Genomic DNA, 22,833 nt, shown 5'->3' with positions numbered 1-22,833 from the left:
AATTATAAGAGATTAATTTAATGACCTGTAAGCAAAGGGAGCCCAACTCTGTCTTCCAAAGCTATGTTTAGGCACCTTTTTTTTTTTTTTTTTTTTTTTTTTGAGATTTTAAGCTAAAAGATTCTTTGAGGAAGAGGAAGGCAAGTGTGAGACAGAGGAATGCCGGCATAGGTAGAAAAGAAAAACATCATGAAATTTCATTCAAACTTCTCAAATGCTTGAGGAGAATAAGAAAGCTACAGATAGGGAGCTGGAACCTCCACACATGTGGTGCAGAATGTACGGGTCTACCAGTTTTAAGGATCTGAATCTGTTTCTACACCTTCTCATCACTATTGATCCTACCTCAGTTTCGAGAAAGCAAAGCTCCAGTGGAGCCACTCGATGGGATTTTTCCATTTGCATCTGGAAACCATATAGATATGGTTTCCTATATCATAGGAATATATGATATCCTATATGGTTTCCTCAGCATGGGCTCTGTGCACACCAGATGTAATATCAACCAACACCACAGTGACTCAGGTTCAACCCCTCTGGATTTAGTCTGAGGATGATGTGTGAAGTCCCACAGCTCTGCCCCTTCCCCATCTCCAGATCCCATTCCTCATGGAAGAGCTTCTCTGAAGTCTACATAAAGTGCTGGTTTAGCGTACGTGGTCGTGCACCCTCGTGCCTGGCCTCTCTAACAGCCTCCTGGTGATTAGTGACAGCTTGAGAATGGCTCCTTAGTTAAAGTACTCAAACGGCAAGATTCAGTCTTGATGGAAAAATCCAGGGCTGCTACCCGATCCGCGTGGTTACAGCCCTGATGAGCCACTCTCCTGTTCTGGGTCTGAGGAGGAAGGAAGATGTGGGAGGCTTTACACAGGGTGACATCCCTGGACTCCTCCAGCCTGGCCGAATCCTTTGCCTGCTAACTACCTCATACTTCATATAGCTTTGGTCTTCTGGCACGGTGTACACAAGCCAGCCTGGACAGAGTACAGGATTGAACTTCAGGAAAAGATATTGCAGTGTCAGTGGAAGCAGAGAGAGACTTCTGTTTGCTGCCAGTGGTTACCCACTGCCTTTAGCAGGCGGGACCTTCTCCCTTTCCTGAGTCTGCTGACGCCTGCCCTAAAATCTTGTCTGGTTTGTCTGCGGCCATCTCACAGTCTCTGACTTCGGGACGTCTCTGAAAGAAGTGGGGTTCTTTCACCCACACGAGTGGGATTGAATTGCAATAAATTGTGATTAACACCCTCTCAAAACCAAAAAAAAAAAAACCTCAACAAACCCACCACAACCAAAAAACCAACAACACCCCCCCAGCATCTCTACCGGAAACCTTAGCCCGCAGCATCAAATGAGCCAGCCACAAAACACCCCAAAAGCAATGTCACGGTAAAGGCAATGGCATGACAAAACGTGATGTGTTCTTCAGCTCTAGGGTGATCCGAGGGCACAAGGGTGAGCCCAAGGGAAAACTCTGCTTGCACACTACCAGAATGAACACTGAGTTTGGTAACAGATCATAAACTTCTCTGCTCTTATTGACTGGCTCTGTAATACGAACAATTATTTTAATGACCTTTTTACTCGTAAGTAACCAGCGTTTGGGAGAAATAGCTTCCTCATTACGTATACCCAGAGCTGTTAGCCCCCCGCAGTAAGGGGAGGACTGGGCTGTCGTCACCGTACAACCGCAGAGCCCAGTTCCAGCTAGATTCACTGCAACTTTCAAGCTTCACCCTTCTGACATTCATGCTGAGTAGGGATGAAGGGATACATTTACGCACAAACTTTTAAGTCTCCTCTCTTTCCCAAGTGTATTTCTCCAGCCCAGTCCAGAGTTATTAAATGGAGAAATTTTTGCTTCTGCAAGAAAACTGCATTGCCAGGAAGAACTGTTGATGTGCAGAACCATGCAAGATATTTCGCTGTTGTATTGATCATTTTGATTTGAAAAGTGATATTGTGTACTTAATGAAATATTAATCTGAATTTAAAGCTCTGGTCTTTCTATTTTAAAAGTAAAGCCTCGATAAGTTATGACAGTTCACAGTTAAGCCACAGTCTAATGTTTTGAATTTTCCTATAAATACCTTCCTGTTAATGAAACGAACTCAGCATAATAATATCCTGCCATCAATCCAGGAATAAACAAACAGGGATAACAATAGCAACGTGCACTTACCTATATCCTTTGCTCTGACTGCTACCGGTCTCCTCAGCTCCGTAACAAATTTTTTTGCATCTAGACGGATTTCAATGATGTTGTTCAACAAAGCAAACAAAGGCGCCAGCGGGAAGGATGCAACAAACAAAGTTACAAATCCAAACTGAATAACTGAAAAGAAAAAGCAACCATTTCAATGGCTGTGGTCGGTATTTATCGAATGCATGCATCATCTCATCAGTGCCGTCCCCCCAAATTCTAACCAGATGACACTTGCTGGGAGACTAAACCACATTGCATCAGGCGTGGTTCGCCCGACTGCTGCTCCATTCGGGCATTGGAGGGCCCATTGCCCCTCTTGCAAAAGCCGGGGCTGCTGAGGCAAGGCAAAGTGACCAGAAGGATGGGGAAGCTCCTAAAACAATTTTGCCCTGGGCGAGGCTGGCACAGGAGCGATCTGAAGGAGTGGGATTACGGCAGCGACTGTCTTAGCTCTACATAAACTTGCCATGCTCCACCCGGCAGGTTTTGAGCCCTCACTAATCCCACTGGAAGCTTTCTCTTCCAAAGAATAGAAACGTATGGGCTTCACAAAGGACACGCCTGATTCTCTGCCTTTACTGGGAATAACTTGCTTCCTACAACCTGGGATCGTATTTGCTTTTGTTTGATGGGGACATCACATCAATGTCATACCCATCCTGGTACAGTTAGAGCCCCATCTTTCTCTTCCTCTGCTGATCTCACTAACTGCATCTTTCCTTATTTTTAGGAACCAACAGCATGACCTTGTAGTCTGTACCATTAAATTTCGATCTGTTTCTACTACTCTGAACATCAAGGCCATCAGATATTCTAATCTGCCTCTGCATTTACTGGGCATGCCAATTCTAGGTATTCGTATACTTCATTATCCTTTACCACTATTTTTGCCTAGTAATTCCTTAAAATACTAAATAAAGTTGCTCTTTTAAGACAGAGCCTTCAGGAATATCTGATACTGTAGCAGACAGCACTATGTTGAACAGTTCTCAGCCTTTCCAAGATTCAAAGTAGGAAAAGAAACGTAGCTGTACAGCCACAGCAATATAGAGCTGATATCCAGTGCTTAATTTCCATATCACTCACTCAACATAATACATTACTTTAAAAAACAGTTATATGTGATCTGTCAAGTACAACCTGGTCTACAGGCACGTATGTCTCTCAGAAGATTTAGTCCAGATTTCAGAAAACAGAAACAATCTGGTGTGAGAATACGCAGTGGAAACTGTCAAATCTGAATTAAGTAACTTATTTCCAATGTAGGGTGCAACTGATGATAAAATATGCCTCACAATCTCAAGTTTATGCCATTTAATCATTTGCATTTGAAACTTGACAGCGACACGTCACATGGCTTGAAAGAAAATATCTACAATGTAGAGCTCAAGTAAGGGCTCATGAACAGCAGAGAGCACAGTTCATCCCTGAAGCAGCCAGCGGTTGGCTGAAACATGCCACAGGCCGAGACTCTACGCTTTAATAATTAAGTTATGCCTCATATCCACTGTCCACCAAATCTACCGTTCAAAACCCGCAGCTCTCCATCCCAATTAGTCAGAATAATTATGGTTTTAAATGCCTTCTTTCAACCTCACTCACTCATTTCCATATATTCAGGGGTGAGTCCAGCGAAAGGCTCCAGGTTATAGTCCACTTCATAACGCTGCTTTTTTTTCATGTGTTCTTCATGGTCTAGAGAACGCCGACGCTTTAATTTCATGTATCGTATAAATTTCTTCATTTTTCTGGGGGAAATGAAGACGATTCGGTTAGCATGCCATTCCAGCCACAGCGCCCATTTTTCAGTTATTTTACATTAACAGACACAATAAGCTCCATACCTATTTTCATAAAAACTGTGCAAGAGCCACAATATGCTAAAAGTATCAGGGATCAGCATATGCAGGTGGCGAAACACGGTTATAATTGAATCACGTGCTCAGTATTACACCTCTTGCTAGCCAGTAGGAAAGCAACAGATTGCCTAACGCTTTTCAAAGCCGTCTGCATTGCTGGCTGCAGTTGCAGCGAGGATGCAGGTATGTGCATACAGCAGACAAAGGCTTCCTGCAAAAATCTTGCAGGTAGCCTACGAACCGTGTTCACGTCAAGGGGCGGTGGATACACAGTGTATTGCATGCATTGTAAATAATACGTGTTTAAAAATAAACAGACAAACAAAAGTCGCTACTTACGGGATGCCAATCTCAAATAAATTGTTCTGAATCAGCTGCTTGCCCAACATGATAATACTGAGCTGGATACACAACTCCATTAGGCAGCCGCCTGGAGCGCACTAGGGTGGACAGAGGAAACGGCAGTCAGAACATCTGCTGCATCCCTGTGGCAGGGGACGGTGGTGCTCCCACCCAGCGCGATCACAGACAGGGTGAAAATGCAATTACCTCTTCCATTCGGAAAGAATGGAAAATGTAGACGTAGTCTCCTGGACGTCCAACAAATCTAGGGCACAATGGTTAGAATTAGAAACTTCATGTGTATTTTATACTTTTTATATTTGATTCCTAAAGTCATTTATGTCAAACTCTATGCCTTTGAGTGGGATCACCTAATGTTTAGTCCTGAAAAAGTGAATGAGAATAATTATCTTTGGTTTTGTTTTAAAGATTAAGTCCTATTTACTGAGTAAACAACTCAGTAAAACTGCAAGTCTTGTGTCCTACAATATTATAGGCACACCTTGGCAGAAATCCTCTAAGGTAATCCTCACTTCATTAGCCAGAACGTGCCACATGGAGTATTTATTTTAGCCCTGTGCTTTCATGCTGGTTGCAAGAAAAGAGATGACACTTGCTATTATAAAGTTACGAGTGGTAAATAGACAACGGTAAATAGATGGGGGATTGTATCTGAACGCGCAAAGTTATCGTTAACAAATTTGAAACAGCAGAGTACCAGATCCCTGCTTTATCCCATGAGGCTGCAGATTTTTTGGGTCAATACTGGGGAGTTTTTAAACCAGATTTACTTTATTGTCCAAACACAGCTGCCTCATAAGCAACAAGCTGAAACCCCGAACAGCCTCTTGCGTTACTCACCGGCCTTTGAAGAAAGCAACGTAGAAAATGGGTGTGTAGGCATTGACAAATTTCAGCAGGAAAGCCTTAAAAATCAGCCGCTCTTCGAAATTCTTGTCAGTTTTTGGCACCTCTGGAACCAATTTGACACGGATAAGAAACATTAAGCAATTATCCTACCTGCAACATTTCAAGCTCTTATAAATGTGGACTTTGGAAAACATCAGCCATCTTTTAAACAAAGAGGTATATATTTATAGAAATATATATGTATATATCTTAAAGCAATATGGCCTCACTGAGGTCAGTGGTCAATCTGCTGAGGATCCCACCGTTCAGGTGTGTTACAACAGTTATTCCAGTTTCATTCCACATCTGGCTGACCCCCATGACGATCATTTGCAGATGGTCCAGAACTTATCTGGAAAGATTTCTGGACCTTTTGTCACTGATGCTTTTTGGAAATGATTAAAAAATTTTTTTTCTGCAGTTTTTTTGCACTCACAATTTTGTATTTCTCAGCATGTCTTACGCCAAATAAAAATGGCAGAAAATGAAAATAGCAATTGCGTGATATTGAATAGTGAAGTTTAAGATTAGGTTTTGGAATTTCTGCTGTATCCTCTATCCCCGTCGCCCATAACTGGATTAGTGATTAGTACTACCACTGCTGAAAGAAAAACTTAAAAAATAAAGCTGAATCCATGTGCACTTTGATTTTTTTTAAGTAGCTGGTTAGACCTTTAGCCGCACATTTGAATTTCCTGGGTTTGCTCACCAGTTTGAAATTAATCTCGGAAGCCAGTCATTTGGGGCCTCTCATTTAAAATCGCTCTAGCCAATATCAGTGGAGGATTTAAACCTACCGATCTGAGTTAGCCACCTTGCGATGCAGCCGTATACTTCATCCAGGATGATGATGACAACCAAATTGATAATGACTGCAGTGGCAGTGACGGTGACCCTAACGCTTGACCGGCCCGAGGGAGTGGAACTGATTGCCAGCGCCGCTGCAGTCGAGATCCTGTATATGATGACTCCGAACACTATAGCGAACGTCAGCCCAACCTGCAAGCAAGAATAGCACAGCCTTTTATGAAAGATTTAACTATAAATACTTTGCTTGGGACTTAGCAATGACCTTAAAAATGGGATCTCTGGGCCACATCCCAAGTCTACCCAATTCTGCATTAAGGCTTCCAATCACTTTGCTGAACCGTGGGAAAAGATCCTCTTTTGCTAGTAATGTGATCATCACATGAAAAAAATGATATAATGATGCCACAATCACATGCAAAAGGCTTTTCTTAGACACCTAAATGTAAACTACTTGCTTATATTAAAAATATTAGTGGGCTTCCTTTCAGCTCTAACAGCAGCAGCATATATACATGGTATTTGCTTTATTATAAAAGAAAACCGGGGTTGAAGCAGAGAGGAGTATTTCAGTTTAAGTCTGCACACAAGCCTTCAAAAACCCTACTCAGGCTCGCTATGCTGTCGTAATCCCAAACTGAAATTAAATCTGATTAAATCAACACACTTCTGGCAACATAAAGGTGCACAAAATCTTATTCAATTTTTCATTGCTTAAATAGAGGAACAATTTTCAAACGTGATTCTTACAAGGTACTGCTTCTTCAGCTGAGAAGATGAGATTTACGGCATTTCATTCTTTGAAAACACAAATATTAAAAAAACAACCCCAAAACAGAATTCCCATCCTAAAAAAACAAATGAACTGAGTTATTCTGGTGTATTCTGCCTTTGGAAAGGGCTTAAGCTTTTTTATTCATCTGCGAATCTGTTCCATGTCTTGAATTACTATTTCCTTCAAAATTTGTGTTAAATGCTGATGCTTTATCAGCAGATGGGAAAAGGCTGTTCTCATCATTATTTTACCTTTTTCTTGAATTAAGTGCTCTGTTTGCAATTCTCCTGTTATATGGTATAAGCCCAAATTTGACTGATTTAGTAAAAATCCTTGGAATCAGGATTGCAATTGGCCACATCCTTTCTTTCAAAAAAGTTTGGTATAAAAATGAGGCCGTTCTCCACTTCCCGACTACTTTCTGAGAGGACTCTCACTACTTTTTAAGTTTCATCCCATCAGTGGTGGTGGTAATTTCCATTTCCATACCCTCATGTTTCCCTACCCTATTTAGGTATTCGTATTTCTTTACTGGACAGAGATGGCAAAGTAGAAATTCGAGCTCTTGGAAAGGTTTTAGATTATAAAGCAATAAAACGTTTGAATTTTTTCACTGGGGAAAAGCCACTGCGAACCACACCAATCTGATAAAGTCTGTCCCGGTTTCACTAACGTTTCCATCCCTTCTGTTCCATACAACAACTCAGTAACATAAATTTCAGGTTTTGCCGGGTGATGCTTACCATGAAGATAATGCCAACAAAATTGGTTAAATAGGCTGGAAAACGATCCTTCCATGTCAGCTTTTCTTTATCTGTCTAAAATTTTTTGGGAAAAAAGGGTACATTTAATAAAGACGGAGTGTATGATTTTGCATATGTGACAAAAACAGAGAAGGGGAAAAAAAAAAGGCTAGCAAATACACAACCAGTTAGAAGATGCAAAGACACAGTGTTTACAGTTACAATTCCACACAGGCAATTTGTTTACTCCGTATCTAGGTTCAAATCGGTTAAGCGCCTGCACTGCGGGTATAAATAACCAGATTTTTCTGTATACTTTTTGAAGGAAACATGCAAATAGGCTGTCATAAACCATGAAGTAAGATCTCTCCTACTGTTAAATATTTTCTTTTGCTTTCCCTAGAAAAATTCTCCTTCTCCCTCCCCAGTTAACATTTGCAGCTTTGCAGTTGCACAACTGGTTCCACTGAAATACAGATTAAGTATGCTACTGAGTAACTCCAAGATGAACGCACAGTTGACAGGGAAGATCTTGTTTTAGTGTTTGATAAGACTTGAAATTCCTTCAATATGAGTGATTTTTAACTGACTGTCCAGGTGGCATTCAATGGACCACGCCAATAGGAGTTAAGGTGTGCAGGTATAACAACTCTTTATAGGATACCCTAAATCCGGTCAACCGGCCACTGCCGGAATGTGGCTAGGAAAATTTCATTTAGCACAGTATTGCTCATCTAGAGTCATTCCTAAACTTCGATGCCGGGAATTGTTTCTAAACACCAGAAAATAAACAACAAAAGGAACATTACAGAAGATGACGCACACGTTATAATGAACATAAAAATATTACTCAAATTCTATTTTTATTACATGCACATTGTCTCAAGGAAGTGCAAGCAACTCTTTCAAGACGTGGCCCATGCTCCACTGCAAAACGCAACGTCAGTCCAGGATGGTAAATCTAAGATTAGCCATGCAGTGCCATTCCCAACGCATAGAAACAGTGTCCCAAAGAGTGCTGAAGAAACAAGGGGAGGAGGGGGAAGAAACCCAGAACTGAATGTGAATATTAAACAAAGGTTCAACAGTCAAAAACAAATTGATTTGTGTCTTCCATAATTACTCATAATTTGAGTTTCTTCATAAGTTTGAATAAAAAGAACCAATTTCACCCCAGCCATGACTGTCTTAACTCTTTGTCTCCATTTGTTCGCTGTCTCTTCTGGAAAATACCGATGCTTCTGATGGCAGTCAAAGGAAACAAAAAAAGGATCGGGCAATATAGCATTACAAAGCACTGCTAAATTAGTCTATATGCTCTCTACTGACTCAGTGTACATAGCAGTTTAGCCACAAGTGAATGCTCTATTAGTTTGCTTAAGGCTTTGTGTTTCAGCTTTAGGTTAATAAAGCATAACAACAACAAAAAACAAACTCTTGCCCCAAATCCTGGGGTAGATCAAGCAATCCTGCAAAGGATATTCCCTTTTTAATTGAGGATTGTGCCCTTCTTTTTCCTTTATGATGTACAAAGAATGTTCAAAAGGTTTTTCCTTTAAAAAAATATTTTTTTTTAATTGGACTTTTCTTGAAAATCATGAGCAATTTCTGGTTTAGCTTTAGATATTTTTTTCTTTAAGAAGATTTCCAAGTTGTCTTACAACTGTTGAATTTGAACTTTAACACTCTAGATCCCAATGCAAGATAATTACTGAGTCTTTCAGAAAAAACTCCTTTTCTCACGTTTCCCAAATTAGTAACATCCAAATTGAGCACAGCCCAAAAAGCTATAAATAGCCCAGTTAAAAAAAAAAAAAATCCTCTCTTAATTGCTCAGCTTTCATACTCTGATATTTGGAGGCCACCATTCATTAGTTGTCCGATTACCCTACAGTCTTCCACATTTAAGACCCCAATTCCTAATATACCCAAAAGTACAGCGCGTCGCAGGTTTTTAGCAGAATACAACGAAGTCTGTATTCCAACATCCAGCAGATAAGAGGGCAGCAACCCAAATTCTTTTTCTTCTGCAAGGGGTTTTAAAGCAGTGCTGCGAGTAAGGTATCGCACGTGACGCTGAGCCGCTTACGCGCTGCATCCTATAGATTAACGGGAACGCAGCACCGTCAGCTTTGTAGCGTCTTTTAAGAGGGGCCCAATGGTACTCAAGTATAAGCACATGACAAAATCAGACACTTTCAGTTTAAGACCAGTCCAATCTATGTATGTTGTCTCTTAAAGCGTATTTAATGTTAACGTGGTTATTGCAGTTGTATTTTCATAGGGTTTTCACAAAATTCCAGTTTAGGGCATGGCTGACGCTACTGTGCCACTCGCAACAGATACAAAAGAGGAATTTCTGCTGACAGATTTTGTTTATGCTGGAGCATTTACTTCTCTGCTTGAAAACGCGGTCATACAAACGGCTGAATTCTTGCAGTTAAGGGGGAATAACGTCTGGTAGGGTGGAAACCAGTATGCAGGGGAGGAAAGGAGCTTTTGCAAATTGGTCTGCTGCTGACAGACAGTAAGAGGGAAGGAATGACAGGCTTCAGCGAAAGGGCAGGGAAGCTGCTGACAGGGACTGCGCCGTCTGTGGGCGAGATGCAGGCTCCCGGGGATGACTGCCAGCACCTTTTTCATGGTGATGTAAAGAGCAAGTGAAAAGCAGAAGTGAGCGCTACCTTGTTCAGTGAAACAAAATGGAAGTTACGTTTTTAAAAGGCAGAAATTTATTATCAAAGCTGGAATTTGGCAAGGAAATTGGTGTTAGTACTCTTCATTAATCCTCTAGGAATACTTTTATTTACAAAAAAAAGTCTAGCAAGACAGAGAACCTCTCCGCAGAGGCTTTAGGTACTCATACTAGCACAGAATAAGATGGTTTGTTACAATTTTCTCAAACTTGATTTGTTGGCCTAATGGGAGCTCCCCTTCAATCGAGCTCAATTAGCTTCCCTAAGCCACACTCCTGTATCTGATTATTAAAGATATTTCTAGACTTAATCAGGTCTTGTGCACTGGCATACACCGAGTATCCCACGTATGCTAGGACCGAAGACATCTGGAATTTAAACCCAATGTGCAGTGACTCTATTTTTTACCTATTTCTTAGTCTTGGGCCAGTGCCTGCTATAATGACCTTCTTTTTCAAAGTCTTTTGTAGGTGAAACAAATGAATATTTTTACCATACCTCTTTATGTTTGTGTTCTTTTCTCAGTGACTTTTCTAAAACTTTAGCTTCATATTCTGCTCTCGGATGATCCTGTGAAATAAGTCATACTTTATAAAAAGCAAAATAATTTCTTTTCTATATCAGCTACATATGAACTGTTTGCAGGTCGATTTCCTGATCATTTCCAAGTTTTCTAACTGAATTCTAATTCACTTGGTATGTCATGTATGTCATTTGATAGTCGACTGTAATTAAAAAAAATGTTAAATCCCGTATCATTCACAGTTCTACAGCAGCAACTGCAGAATGATCTGCACTCACTGTCAGACAGCCACATGCAATGCTATGTCGGTTCAATTTAATACATAAGAGTATACAGCACAGCCTGCAGACAGCGTGGTTCATACCACGTGGCGTTATGCTTGGATTTTAATCACCTATCTTTTTGATAAAAATCAGATTTTGCATGTCATTAACTGTCATTTCAGCAACCCTCTGCTCACGAGGGAAGCAGTTATCTGCTGTCAGTATGCAAAATACTTGGCTTTGGGATCCCAGAAAATTGTCAGTTGGGGTCTTCCTCTAATCCTGTCTTGGACAGCATCCACCGATTACCCGTGTGCATTGAAGGAGAGGGCGTAGGAAACACTTAGAAGGACGAGACAGCCAAAAGATTCAGAAAGATTGACGGATTCAGAATTCACGATAATTACGCATTCACAAAAGATTCAGAATTTACAATTATGCATTGGATGGGAAACAGAACGGAGTTGAAAAAAGTCTGAACAAGTGGAGAGGGGGAGGGTGTAAAGGCAAAGCAATCAGTGGGAGATCTAAAGAAAATCTGATGCTCGAAAAAGAAGAGGTGGAGATCAAAAGATGACATTCATCAGTAGACATGTAATAAAAAAGGTAGGAGCAATTAAAAAAAAAAAAAAGTTTTCCAAACCTTGACTGCCTCCTTCAGGAAACCAGAAAAAAACACGAAAAACAAGAAAAAAAAAACAAAAACAAAAACAAAAACTTGATTACTGAACTGTTGCAGATCATATTGGATTTATATTTTAAAAATTACATGACACAAACATAGGTACAGTGGGTGGCTAGACACTACCAGAGAAAATCAGTCTACTCATGTTCTACAACATTTATTAACATTACTGTAAGTATTGTATGAACTAGGTGTCCCTAAAACCACCAGAAGATGAGACACTTTGGGTTTCGGTATATCACTTGAAACCCCGACCCTTTAACATGATACTAGCTTAAGTTTCACCCAAATCAGAACTAGGAGGGGCTTAAATTCTTTGCTAAACCCATGTATCTAGAGCTGACTACACAAAACAAATAAAATATACTTTATTAACAGCTGCTGTTTTAGCTGTGTAGAGCTCTGAACTCAGACACGAAGGGGATAGACATCAGAAAGATACAGTTAATCCTTGCTACTTTCATGTACACTAACAACAAGTTACCAAAAATAAAAGAGCAGTATAGTATCCAGGAAATAAATCCCTATATTCTCTCCCAGTAAAATAGGTATGATCTAGCAAAGCGCACGGCATAGAGGCTGCTGCCATAGCGCACCAAAAGATATTATGGAGGAGACGAAAATATTAAGAGGAGATAATTCAAGCGGAAAGATTATGGGGGTGAGGGGAACAATAACTGTGCCAGGCTCATCAAGCTGCATAGTGTTAAACCCAGGGCTGGTGAGGTTGTTGTTTCATGTGAGCAATATTTGTTGTGTATCTATTTAGAACATCTAGCGATACGACAAGGGCGGACGTACTTCTTTTAATAATAACAACAGTAAAAAAAAAGGCCAGCCCGCCAGCAAACGGAGTGGCAAACGCCTGTACAACCCGCGGGTCCTAGCTCAGATCCCGCAGCGGGGTTTTCGTAGCAGGGCTCGTCACGTACGATGGGAAAATGGAAGGGACCCGCACGCCTCCGCCGCCTCTGAACTGCAGCACAGCCCAGGGCAAGGCTGCCGGGGCTGGGACCGCGTTGTAGTCTAGGAAGGTGTCTCCTTTTTTGACAAGTGACAAAATTAAAAACAAAAAGGTGGGATACAGCTTCTCAGCTGGCTGAGGATTTTCTCTCCTTTCGTTCTAAAACTTCATTGATTTTTAAGACCTTTTTTCATACAGATGCGGCCCTTTTCCCTTTCATGCTATTTAGCACATTTAGCGTAAACCTGTCTAGGGATATCGGGTTTTATTTCAGCAAATGAAAGAAAAGCCAACACCTCCACACCGTGTCCCTCCCAATGCCCCAAGCCCACATGTCTGGCAATATTTTCTTAGGTATTTTCCAAGTCAGGGCTTGATCCTGCATCGTTAAAGTTAATAGGAATTTTTCAGTGCTTTTTTACAGTGCTGTAACTTTATCAACTTCAATACATTCATTTCTGATTTACAGCAGCGTGAGATGAATGAGGTCCTAAGTTGTTAGCACCCTGACATCAGCCCAGGAGTAAGGGCTGAGCTGTATATTCCATGCCTATGCTGCTAGGTGTGACCCGACTACGCACTTCAAAAAAAGTTAGATTTTGTGACTATACAATTACGTTTCTATGGCAACAAGACATACTAGTCATACCCTTGCTATAAAAACCTCAAATAGTTCATGCATAGGATTTTCCTTTCTTCTAAACGATGGAACCGCCCCAAGAGCAGTTCCCCGTGAGGCAATGTCTGTGGGATCGGGGCAAGGAGCTATCGGCAATGCCACGGTAGAAGTCAAAGAGTCAGAACTGAAGGGACAAACCTCCTCCTCTTCAAACCCAGTCAGGTCCCACCTGTAGTTGAGACGCATCTGTTTTCTCTTCCAGTGTTCCATAAAGGTGGCAGCTGAAACAACAGTTTAACAATTATTTCGACATTTTACCAAAAATATCACATCGGCCTCTGGGATTTGTCTTAAGAGGCATGCTGGCCATGCTCCGCTTCGCCTGCTCTACGTCCGCAGGCTCTCGCCTCCCGGGTCTCAGCAGGTGCAATATCGTACCATATACCGGGCCACGTTAACTTCATTTTTGTTACTCCTTTATTCAACAGTAGTGTCTATCTGGGAAATACTGATTAACAGTGCTAGGAGCCAACCTTTTTATCTAGGCAAGCGAGAAAAAAGGGCATTTACATCCACAGCTTCATGTGGAAAGATGCCTACAATTTTTTAAGGGGTATAAGAAAGTTAGACACCCAAACTTATTTAAATATTTGTATGTGTGACTAATGATATTGGTGGTCTTCATCGGCATATAATTCCATTCCTAAGTCCAGACAAACCTGTGTTTTATCTAGAACAGAATATGAATGATTTAACTAGCCTTGTACTGATGGTATAGTTATTTCCTCAAAGATATCAAGATAAAGCATTTTAATATTGTTATAATTACGTCCGTCTAGTGGTCATAATAGTATGGTGAGCTCTAATCATCACAGCCAAGCCTGAGTACTGATGCCAGTGTGGAAGCTGCAGGTGGGCAGGCTGTTAAAGAGGAAGCCTTTAAGGGCTTTTATCATTAGAAACACTGCCGGTTTCTTTTTGATGGAGAAGACTTACAGAAAAGAAACCTCGTTAAAGCAATTCTTGAGTCCCAGCGAATGATCCCAGTCTGTATCAGTCTATCTGCCTCTGAGACCGAGCGAGTTCTCAGAGGATGTATTTAGATGCTGGGAATACACCAGTGCTGTATAATAAATAAGTGATTATGAAAGAGGCAAGTCTACCAAGAAATGGTGTTCCCAGGGGAGCTTCCCGCAGTGAGTATTAACAGATGTGCTCAGAAACATTCGTATCCAGAAAAAAACGGAGGCGGGGAGAGGGTAAGAAAGTTGAAAAGAGAGGAAAGGACACCCTGACTGGAACCAGGCTACGGTCATGACATTCTTTTGCCGTCCAAGCAAAACTCTCACATGCAAAACTTACAACTGAGCCCCTTTACAAGCCATAGGCTTCCTGTAAATCGGGATGGCCATAGCTGTATCTTAAGAGGGTCTGTGTCACGGTCCTGGAATTGCCTCCCCTCTCCCCACCGCCAGCAGTTCTCGCGCCAGGGTCTGCACCTTCCATGTACAGCGACAAATACGGAAAGTGAATGAGATGATGTTTCTCAGTGCTACTAGAAGTCCTTCCATGGCACTAACTTACGACAATGCAAAATGAAAAGACTGCGTCTGAAACACAGCCAGCTCATTTCAAAAGTCCTCGGCGAACGTGCCAGGCAGCGATGCACCGCTGCTTTGCCAAGCGTACCTGCATTTTCATATTTCATCTGGGCCCATAAACATAAGTGGAACTTAAAAATTCCCAAAGGTTACTGTCCAGATGCTCTTATCTGTATTCTCTGACATTTTTAATGCCATTTAATACCAAACAGCACTGGGCCACGGTCCATGGTTAATGGTGAACTTTTGACCGGGGCTCAGTTTGCTGCTATCGCTGTTTTATGCTCGCGTAAGTGGAGTTCTCCGGGGTGTTACAATACCATCACCATACAAAGAAAGCCTGGCCAAATGGTTGCTCACCATAATACCCCTGAACTTGGGCTAATTTTCTTGCTATGCTAAGGACGCCCTGGGTCACCTGAGCAGGTTACTTGGGTCTGCCTCAACTCTTCAACTGCACGTGAACCTAATAAAACTTCTCATTACATGCAGAGTTGCTCACAAATGGCACTGGAGACTCTATGTGTGCCTACATTTAGAGACAGCCAATTTTTGTTCATACTATTTCCTTAAAAAATAAGGTGCTCATTTCATTTTTTAAAAAAACATTTTGACAAATCCTTTAGAAATGAAATTTGCAATAACGCAAATTCAAAACTATGTGGAAAAAGTTCTGATTTTCCCAATTCAAAAAGACCTTTTTGAAACAACATTTATTTTATATGCTATTGCACCACGAGAAAATTTGATGTTGACTCCGAAGAACTTGAGGAATTTCACATCCCGCTCCAAAACTATCTCAGATATTAAGCCTGATTTTGTACAGAGCACAGAAACTGGCTTCTGCCAATCTGCCTTCCTTTGCCCAAAAATGTAAAAAAACGGATGGAGGGACCCACCGCTGTTTGCTGAGGAAAGAGAGGCAAACAGCATTACTTTTTGGACAACAGAGCATTATGTGCCGAGATCCACGTGGGGTTCACAGTAATGGTAAATGAGGGAGAACGAAACCGATACGTGACTCTCCACGTGAGAGAATCAGCCTATTTAAAGTCTCTGACACTGCATCCTGCTTCGGGGTATATCACATTTCTCCCTATATGCTACATGGCCAGATGATCTGTAAGGCAGTGATCCCTCCTGTCTGCTACGAAGCTGGTGGAGTTCAGCATCCCCCCACTTCCCAGCTTTCCCTCCGAGCCTGCAGCGCTCCCAACTCCCCACTGTTCCCAAATCCCTCTGCGGGACCGTCCTTGTCCTTCTCCTTACAGTACTTGACAATGAGCTCTTAGCATTGCATCTAAAACATCATTATCTCAAATGGAGACCTTGGTCAAAAAGACACTGCTCTACATGGATTACGTTGAATTGTACTAAAATCAGTTCAGATGAATGTTAACGTAAAAATGGTTCCCTACGTACTAGCACAAATAAATCTTGGGCTATGTTTTTTAGCATTAAACATAATCCAAAACAGGTTATTTGCTAACTCGAAACAAGGTGTACAGGAGAGGCAAACATCATGTTGTGCTGCTCCCACTGACGCTGGGAGCATGGGGCTATCAGACTTCACAGCCGGGGGAATAACACACATGTCCCTGTTCTCTGTCGCCTCTCTGGATAGGGCTCCCAGTTACAAACGCGGCTTTTGGAGCCCATCGGGTCCCGTTTATCTTAACAGGCCCTCTTGGCCCGCAGCGAGGACGACGGGAGGCTCCACTCCTCCAGCGCCCATGGCTGGTGCTGGGGTGCCCGAGCAAGGAGGTCCCCATCCCTCCTCCAGCAGGGAGGAGAAAAGCCCTCGATAACCGTTCCTGAGGACACTCTCACAAAGATTTCTTGAGAGGGTTAATATTATTAACCAAGTTCTACAGACATGCCAAGAAAGGTTAAGTGATGTGCTCATAGTACAAGGGCAGTCAGCATCAGAAAAGATACCTATAACGCCACCGTTCCCGCCTCATGGTCTCCATGCATGAGGTTTGCCTGCTGATAAACTTAATTGCATCTCTGAGCACACTCAAGAATCAATCTTGGTTTGTCCCGAGACGCTAACGGCCATTAGGCTTCCCTGCGGAGCCCTCCCCACGACCTCAGAATACATTAATACATTTCTTCTGTAATGTTCTAAAGTGGAAGCTGGCTCTCTAAATAGATTTTTTTTTTTTTTTTGGCAAGCTGTGCAATCCCGTTAATGAAATTTTGACATACCACACAGCAGTTTTATGACAGATGCTTAACAATTTCATTTGATATTCATCTTGAGCAACTTTTTGAATTTTAGCCTTCAGTCCAGAATATAAATTTGGGGGTGACAGTTTCATGGGCAAGAAAAAAAAAGAAAGAAAAAAAGAGTTCTTTATATAATTAACTGCCTGAGTATAAATATACTGCTTTATCTCTTCTGTTTCTTCCTGTTGTATTCTAAATAATTAAAAACTTAACATGAAGGCATATATCTTCTTACCCCAGAGAGCCATGAAGACTGAGAAGAAGACAGTTGCAGGGTTATCAAACAGATGACTTGCGCGAGCAGTCGCACAAGCGGAGCTCATCTTCCAGTAGCTGCATGTTCTATCACATAAGGGACACATGGTGATGTTGTTTCTCTGGTCACACATTTCCATACTGCAACAGAGCAACAAGATACGGAAAAAGCACGGTGAGTATGGCTCCATCTGCCATGCTCTGATGATCTTTTCTGCTCTGCACAGCATCTGTTTCTGGTCTGTAGGACCATCAGATGCTACCCTCGCAGTGCTGCCCAGCTCTGCCCCAGCGAGCAGCTCTGTCCGTAACCTACACCGTTGCACGGGCTGAGATCCTCACGCGAGGCTGCTGTCTCCCTCCATCCCCAGCCCTACTTCTGTTTCAGGGGCTAAGAGATAGCGTTATGAAAGGAATAAGGCTCTATGCTTTTTACTATAGGATCTTACAGTTTAAAAAAAAAAAAAATTAAAAATAATTCTTGTTTTGAAATACAAACTACAGCAATAGATAAGGTACAAGGGAAGTGCTGAGTATCAAGAGACTGGAGTTCAACCAATTTATTTTCTCTGCACTCCATCTGTGAAATAGCAACAGTGACCGTCCCTTTGACTTTCTTCTACTGTTGGAAGCAGTACAAAGCACTCTTAATGAACAAAAAAAATATATCTATTTTTCGATATCCATTATCTGCTTTGTTACTCAGTGCTCATGCTTGTTGTACAAACTATGTAATTTTCATCTTCAGCTGTTGATGCATGCAGCATAAATAATGCAAAATCATAGGGCTTTAAAAATATTATAATATAAAACTTATTAAAAAATTAAAAATAGTAGGATATCAAGATTTTGTTAATCTGACCATAATTGCTTATTTTAGGCATGTATATTCTTGATTCATCTTTATGTCACACAATGCCCTCCTCAGCATTTTATGATGGGAAGCACTAAAACCTATCATTAGCAGTATTTTGTTGGTTTCTTTTAACATAATGATCTGAGTTAGGAAAAAAAACCTCAACACCCACCTGAGCAACCGGCCAAGAATTATTTTTAGTACTTCAATGCAAACTCCACAAGTAACATTAACAATAAATGCTAACGATTTAAAAACGTGCTGCAGTTTTGCCGCCCACTCTCAGCCCTTGGTAGCGCTCCATCGCTTACTGGAAGCAGAAATCGGTGGGACTGCAAGCTCCCCCGGCCGTGTGGAGGTGGCTTCATTTTAAGCACAGCTTCCAAAAGACGAAGCGTGTGGGGCGTGAGGAGGGACAGAGATGGGAGCAGACTGTACTCCGGCAAGCGCCAGTTGGCAGATGGCCTGGGGGAAGCCATGGCCAGCGAAGACGGACTGGGGTGTCGGGCTGCGGGTGGCCCAGGGCAAAGCCCTAGAAACCGGGAGGCAGAGTTTCAGCTGTGCTCACCCTAGGTATTACTGACAAAACACTTATAGAGAAAGGTAATGTTTTACTTTGAGTTTCTACTGGCCTCCAATAACAGAATCTATTTATTTATTTATTTTACCTTGGTATATTCTCATCCACAGTTGCACAGCCATATAGGAAAACGATAATCCCTACAATTGAAGCTGGAATAAGCATTTGTGTATAAACTCCCAGCCAGGCAAAATATAGTCCAATCTTCTCTCCGAAGTATTTTCTGAAATACATTTAAAAAAAGAAATGAGAGAGAGAAATGTTTCCTATTTCTTAAAATATAACATGGCTAAAATTACGAATCGCAGCTGGATTAAGCATGGCGAAAGTAAGATCTGATGACCTGTGGGAATTTTTTTCTTCTCAGAGGACTCTCTTTCTCATGATGCTTGGAGTTAATCCAGAGATACAGGCACCATGAAAGCAAGTCAGTCCAATTAGTAATTTTTTCCCCCGTGTTTCTGCTGTGTAAATGGGTATCTTTGGATCTTCTGTGAGCAAATCCTCTTAAAAAAGCACCTCATTTTCTTCAAAGAGTCTCAGCTCTCACCATAAGCAAACAAAATACATTAAAAATACGTCCCCTGCAAGCTTTCACACTAGGTGGGATACATCAGCGTGTTTCTAAACCCACAGAAAACTTTTCCCCCAGCAAACTTTCCATTCTCCGGAGTCCCCTGGGGTGGCACCGAGGCCAGTATCCCCGCAGGGACGCCCGCACGAGCATCGCTGTGCACAGCTTCAGCGCTGCCCGTGGAAACACGACGTTAAGGGCTGAACTCTCACCTCACCAGGTCAATTGGTTGATATTTATAAAAGACTCCATAGCTCGCCCACTCCTCACACAGGAGCTGTAAAACAGAAAGGCAAGGCAAAAGCTAAAGCACTGCGTACACGAGCATTTTCTCCTTTGGTCGCAGCAAACTGCAGAGTTCAGGCTGTGGATCTGGTCTCACCACTTTGTGGTCTCAACCCATAATCTGCCAATACACGCAGTCTGCATTAAGTATTAAAAACAAATTTGATGATTTGGCATGCTATAATACAGTGATGAATTCTAGCACGTTAAAAGGCTCTTCAGCAACTGGACCGATGGATAACTATAGCAGCGACAGGGAGAGTAGTCCTGATTTTATGATCCATAGGAGGTATCGAGCAGAATGGATGTGAAAGATGGATATGCTTTGAGTTACAAGACAGAAAAAAGCCAGAATAAACTGGTTTGTTTTCACTACACAAACTATAACATTCAGCATCCATCAAGAGGTGCTGTGCAGAGGTGCCTCAAAGCCTGCATTTAAGAGTTTTTCAGCTTTAAACTAAAAGAACACGATGATTTCCACTCATCCTTTTGGTTAGGATACGGGCCAAGGAAAACAATAATCCTCATTAGTGATTTATAAAATTGAATCCCTCATAAAAATAAGGTTCCTCTGAGACCTTCAACTTATCCTTTACTTCATAAAATATATAAATAATGCTTCTCAGATCTGATTTTTCCTCTTAATTCAGTTCAGCTAAGAGTGAACAAAAAAAATCACCACGTGTACAAAAAATACTGGAGAAGACGAAGCGTGCTCACTGGCCACCCAGCCATCACCTCCTCTGTGGGACAGGGGAAGAGAAGCTTTACATCTCCTTGTGAAGTCAGGTCTCCCTTTACTGCTTCTCTCCCTGCTTCAACCCAGCGACATGAGCTGGGTAGCAGGACGCTCCTGGACCAACTACCAGTATTTCAAGGAGATGCTTTGATGGTCACTTCTGATTTCATTAATTCACCTGGCAACAACATCATCTTTTTCCTTTTTCCTCTTCTACTGCTCTCTCAAATGTAAGAGCATGAACTGATTACTGCCAAGGTATTTCTTTTCATTGAACATTGGGTAAAACGGAAAAAAAAAAAGGCAGAAAATTTCAGAGCTCGGTTACACAGACCTCCACCGGCGGGTGAGGGCTGCACAACCAGCTCAGCTGTGGAAGAAACTGCAATGGGGAGCCAAGATCTAAACCAGTTATCATTACAGGGAGGGCAACATTATTAATCTTGTTCATAGAAGAACAGACCAAACAGGATGTTATTGCTTAAATCCGTAGACTATTTTATCATGAGAAACTTGACATGTCAGCCTCCTACATTTCTCCAGCGAAATGCAGCAAAGCAAGGAAGGGCAGGCTGGCTGTCCCGCTGCTGCCCGCACCCATTCCTACTTCTCACGTTTTATCACAGAGAAGTCATACAGCCAACAGCGTTTCTAGAGCACTTGTGCAATTCTCCTGCCAAATCATTAACACAAACTTTCCAAGCTGAACTGCTATACCTCTCATGCAAATGGTTCGAGTCATTCAAAACATACAACTTCTTTACTTTTACAGAAATACAACATCAAAAATATAAGTGGACTGTGGATTTTCCCCTTCGCAACCCAAAATCATTAGTCTTTATTAGTGTCCTTACAATAGTAAGAGCAGAAACTGAAACCTAAAGGCAGGCATTTATTAAACAGCAACATTCTTGCAAATCTTATTTTTGTTCTGCTATAGGTTTCTTTCAACTGCATCTTCCAAAAGTTTAAGGCCAGCTGCCTGTGTCTGGGAAACAATTATTGATTTGGGACACCTCAACATCCATGTGCACTAGCGAAGTCCCTTCCTTTTATTATTTACTTCATTTTTGCAAGCTAAGTTTGTGCTGGAAATTATATTCCTTTTCTGTGATCTAAGCTGGTCAGGCAAATACAAAGCTATGGAGATTTTGCATCAGTGCCACGTTTCAGTTTTGTACAACACTTCAAACCAAATCTGTGCCTAAAGTACACATGAATTATCTCATTTATCCTGACATTTATCAGCCTGATATTCAAAGCACAGCTTCAAAGACATGATTAGAGGAGATCAGCGCACTGGCCCTAAATATTTACTTCATTTCTATGCCTCAAATCTTTAATTTTGTTGTTAAAAAAGGCACAAGCCTGGCCTAGCACTGGATTAGATTAAAGAAAGCTTCAAGAAACCAGAAGAGACATGCCAAAACACACCAAACGATTATTTGAGGGAACTGGAAGTCAAAAGCCAAGGTAAACATTTCCAAACACACAGTGAACTTGTGAAATGAGTGAATTTGTGAGGTTTGAAAAGTTAGTAATAAAGACGATAATCCAGACGCTTTGAGAAAACATGGACTTTCAACCTATTTTTGGTTGAGCAATGTGTTGCTTAATAATGAAATGACAGGTATGTGGTATTTTTAACACAAATCAATAGAGGGGGGGAAATAACAGTCGCTGTCTTTTGATGAGCCATTTGCACCATTAAGGCCCAGCAGACCTTTAATTTTGGGTACCTATTTTTACATGACCAACCTGAAGGGCTTTAGATCTGCTTTTCCTACAACCTGAACGTCCACAGCATTTCTTTGGAGACGTGACCATGGAACAAACTGGAAAGGCAAAGTTTCAAGTCTGAAAGCCCAACATATACGGCACCCAAATTTAGTAGCAGCTCCTGAGAGAACTGGTCATAACCTCTCTACTTCATTTTTCCCTGATGATACACAGAAAAAAAGCCTATCTTCTTTAGAGAAGTGTGATCGGGAGTATGTACTAATTGCGCTCTGCATTTAAGAAATCAACATTTCTGCAAAGGGTGAAAAACTTGCTTTTTCTTATGAAAAGTATTTCCTTAGAATAATTCCTACTCATTTTACTACAACGAGCAAACGTCTTTCAGTATACAGACAAGAAAAACACAATTTAAACCACAGACTTATGTGAAAAGCAATGCAATGCATCAGTATACATCCACAGGGCAGTTTCTGGCTGAACAGTGCACATTAAAGCTTTGCTGAGAATGTCTCATTTCTGATAAATACCCAATCTTTATCTTTCCCAATACCTTTTATCCTTATGTTTTCAACTGCCTCCC

At 41.4% G+C, this 22,833-nt stretch overlaps 1 protein-coding gene across 2 annotated transcripts in view; it reads right to left on the bottom strand.

Annotated features, from left to right (window-relative positions):
* ANO1 (anoctamin 1) overlaps positions 1 to 22,833 on the bottom strand; it is an 80,814-nt gene that overhangs the window by 5,492 nt on the left and 52,489 nt on the right. Inside the window, exons 11-23 of one of the 2 annotated variants that reach the window (XM_082317245.1) lie at positions 19,699 to 19,763; positions 19,001 to 19,135; positions 17,457 to 17,617; positions 13,587 to 13,669; positions 10,833 to 10,904; positions 8,802 to 8,879; positions 7,639 to 7,713; positions 6,111 to 6,312; positions 5,266 to 5,377; positions 4,612 to 4,669; positions 4,402 to 4,502; positions 3,806 to 3,951; positions 2,180 to 2,332 (exon numbers count right to left, since the gene is read on the bottom strand). In XM_082317245.1, the coding sequence (XP_082173371.1) occupies positions 2,180 to 2,332; positions 3,806 to 3,951; positions 4,402 to 4,502; positions 4,612 to 4,669; positions 5,266 to 5,377; positions 6,111 to 6,312; positions 7,639 to 7,713; positions 8,802 to 8,879; positions 10,833 to 10,904; positions 13,587 to 13,669; positions 17,457 to 17,617; positions 19,001 to 19,135; positions 19,699 to 19,763 (1,441 nt within the window). The remainder of the gene's footprint in view (positions 1 to 2,179; positions 2,333 to 3,805; positions 3,952 to 4,401; positions 4,503 to 4,611; positions 4,670 to 5,265; positions 5,378 to 6,110; positions 6,313 to 7,638; positions 7,714 to 8,801; positions 8,880 to 10,832; positions 10,905 to 13,586; positions 13,670 to 17,456; positions 17,618 to 19,000; positions 19,136 to 19,698; positions 19,764 to 22,833) is intronic. The other variant, XM_082317246.1, reaches the window with a different exon arrangement.

Source organism: Platalea leucorodia (genome assembly GCF_965183815.1).
Source record: "Platalea leucorodia genome assembly, chromosome: 7".
Classification (NCBI taxonomy): domain Eukaryota; kingdom Metazoa; phylum Chordata; class Aves; order Pelecaniformes; family Threskiornithidae; genus Platalea; species Platalea leucorodia.
Note: the sequence above shows the minus strand (reverse complement) of the source record. Positions and strands in the feature narration are given on the sequence as shown.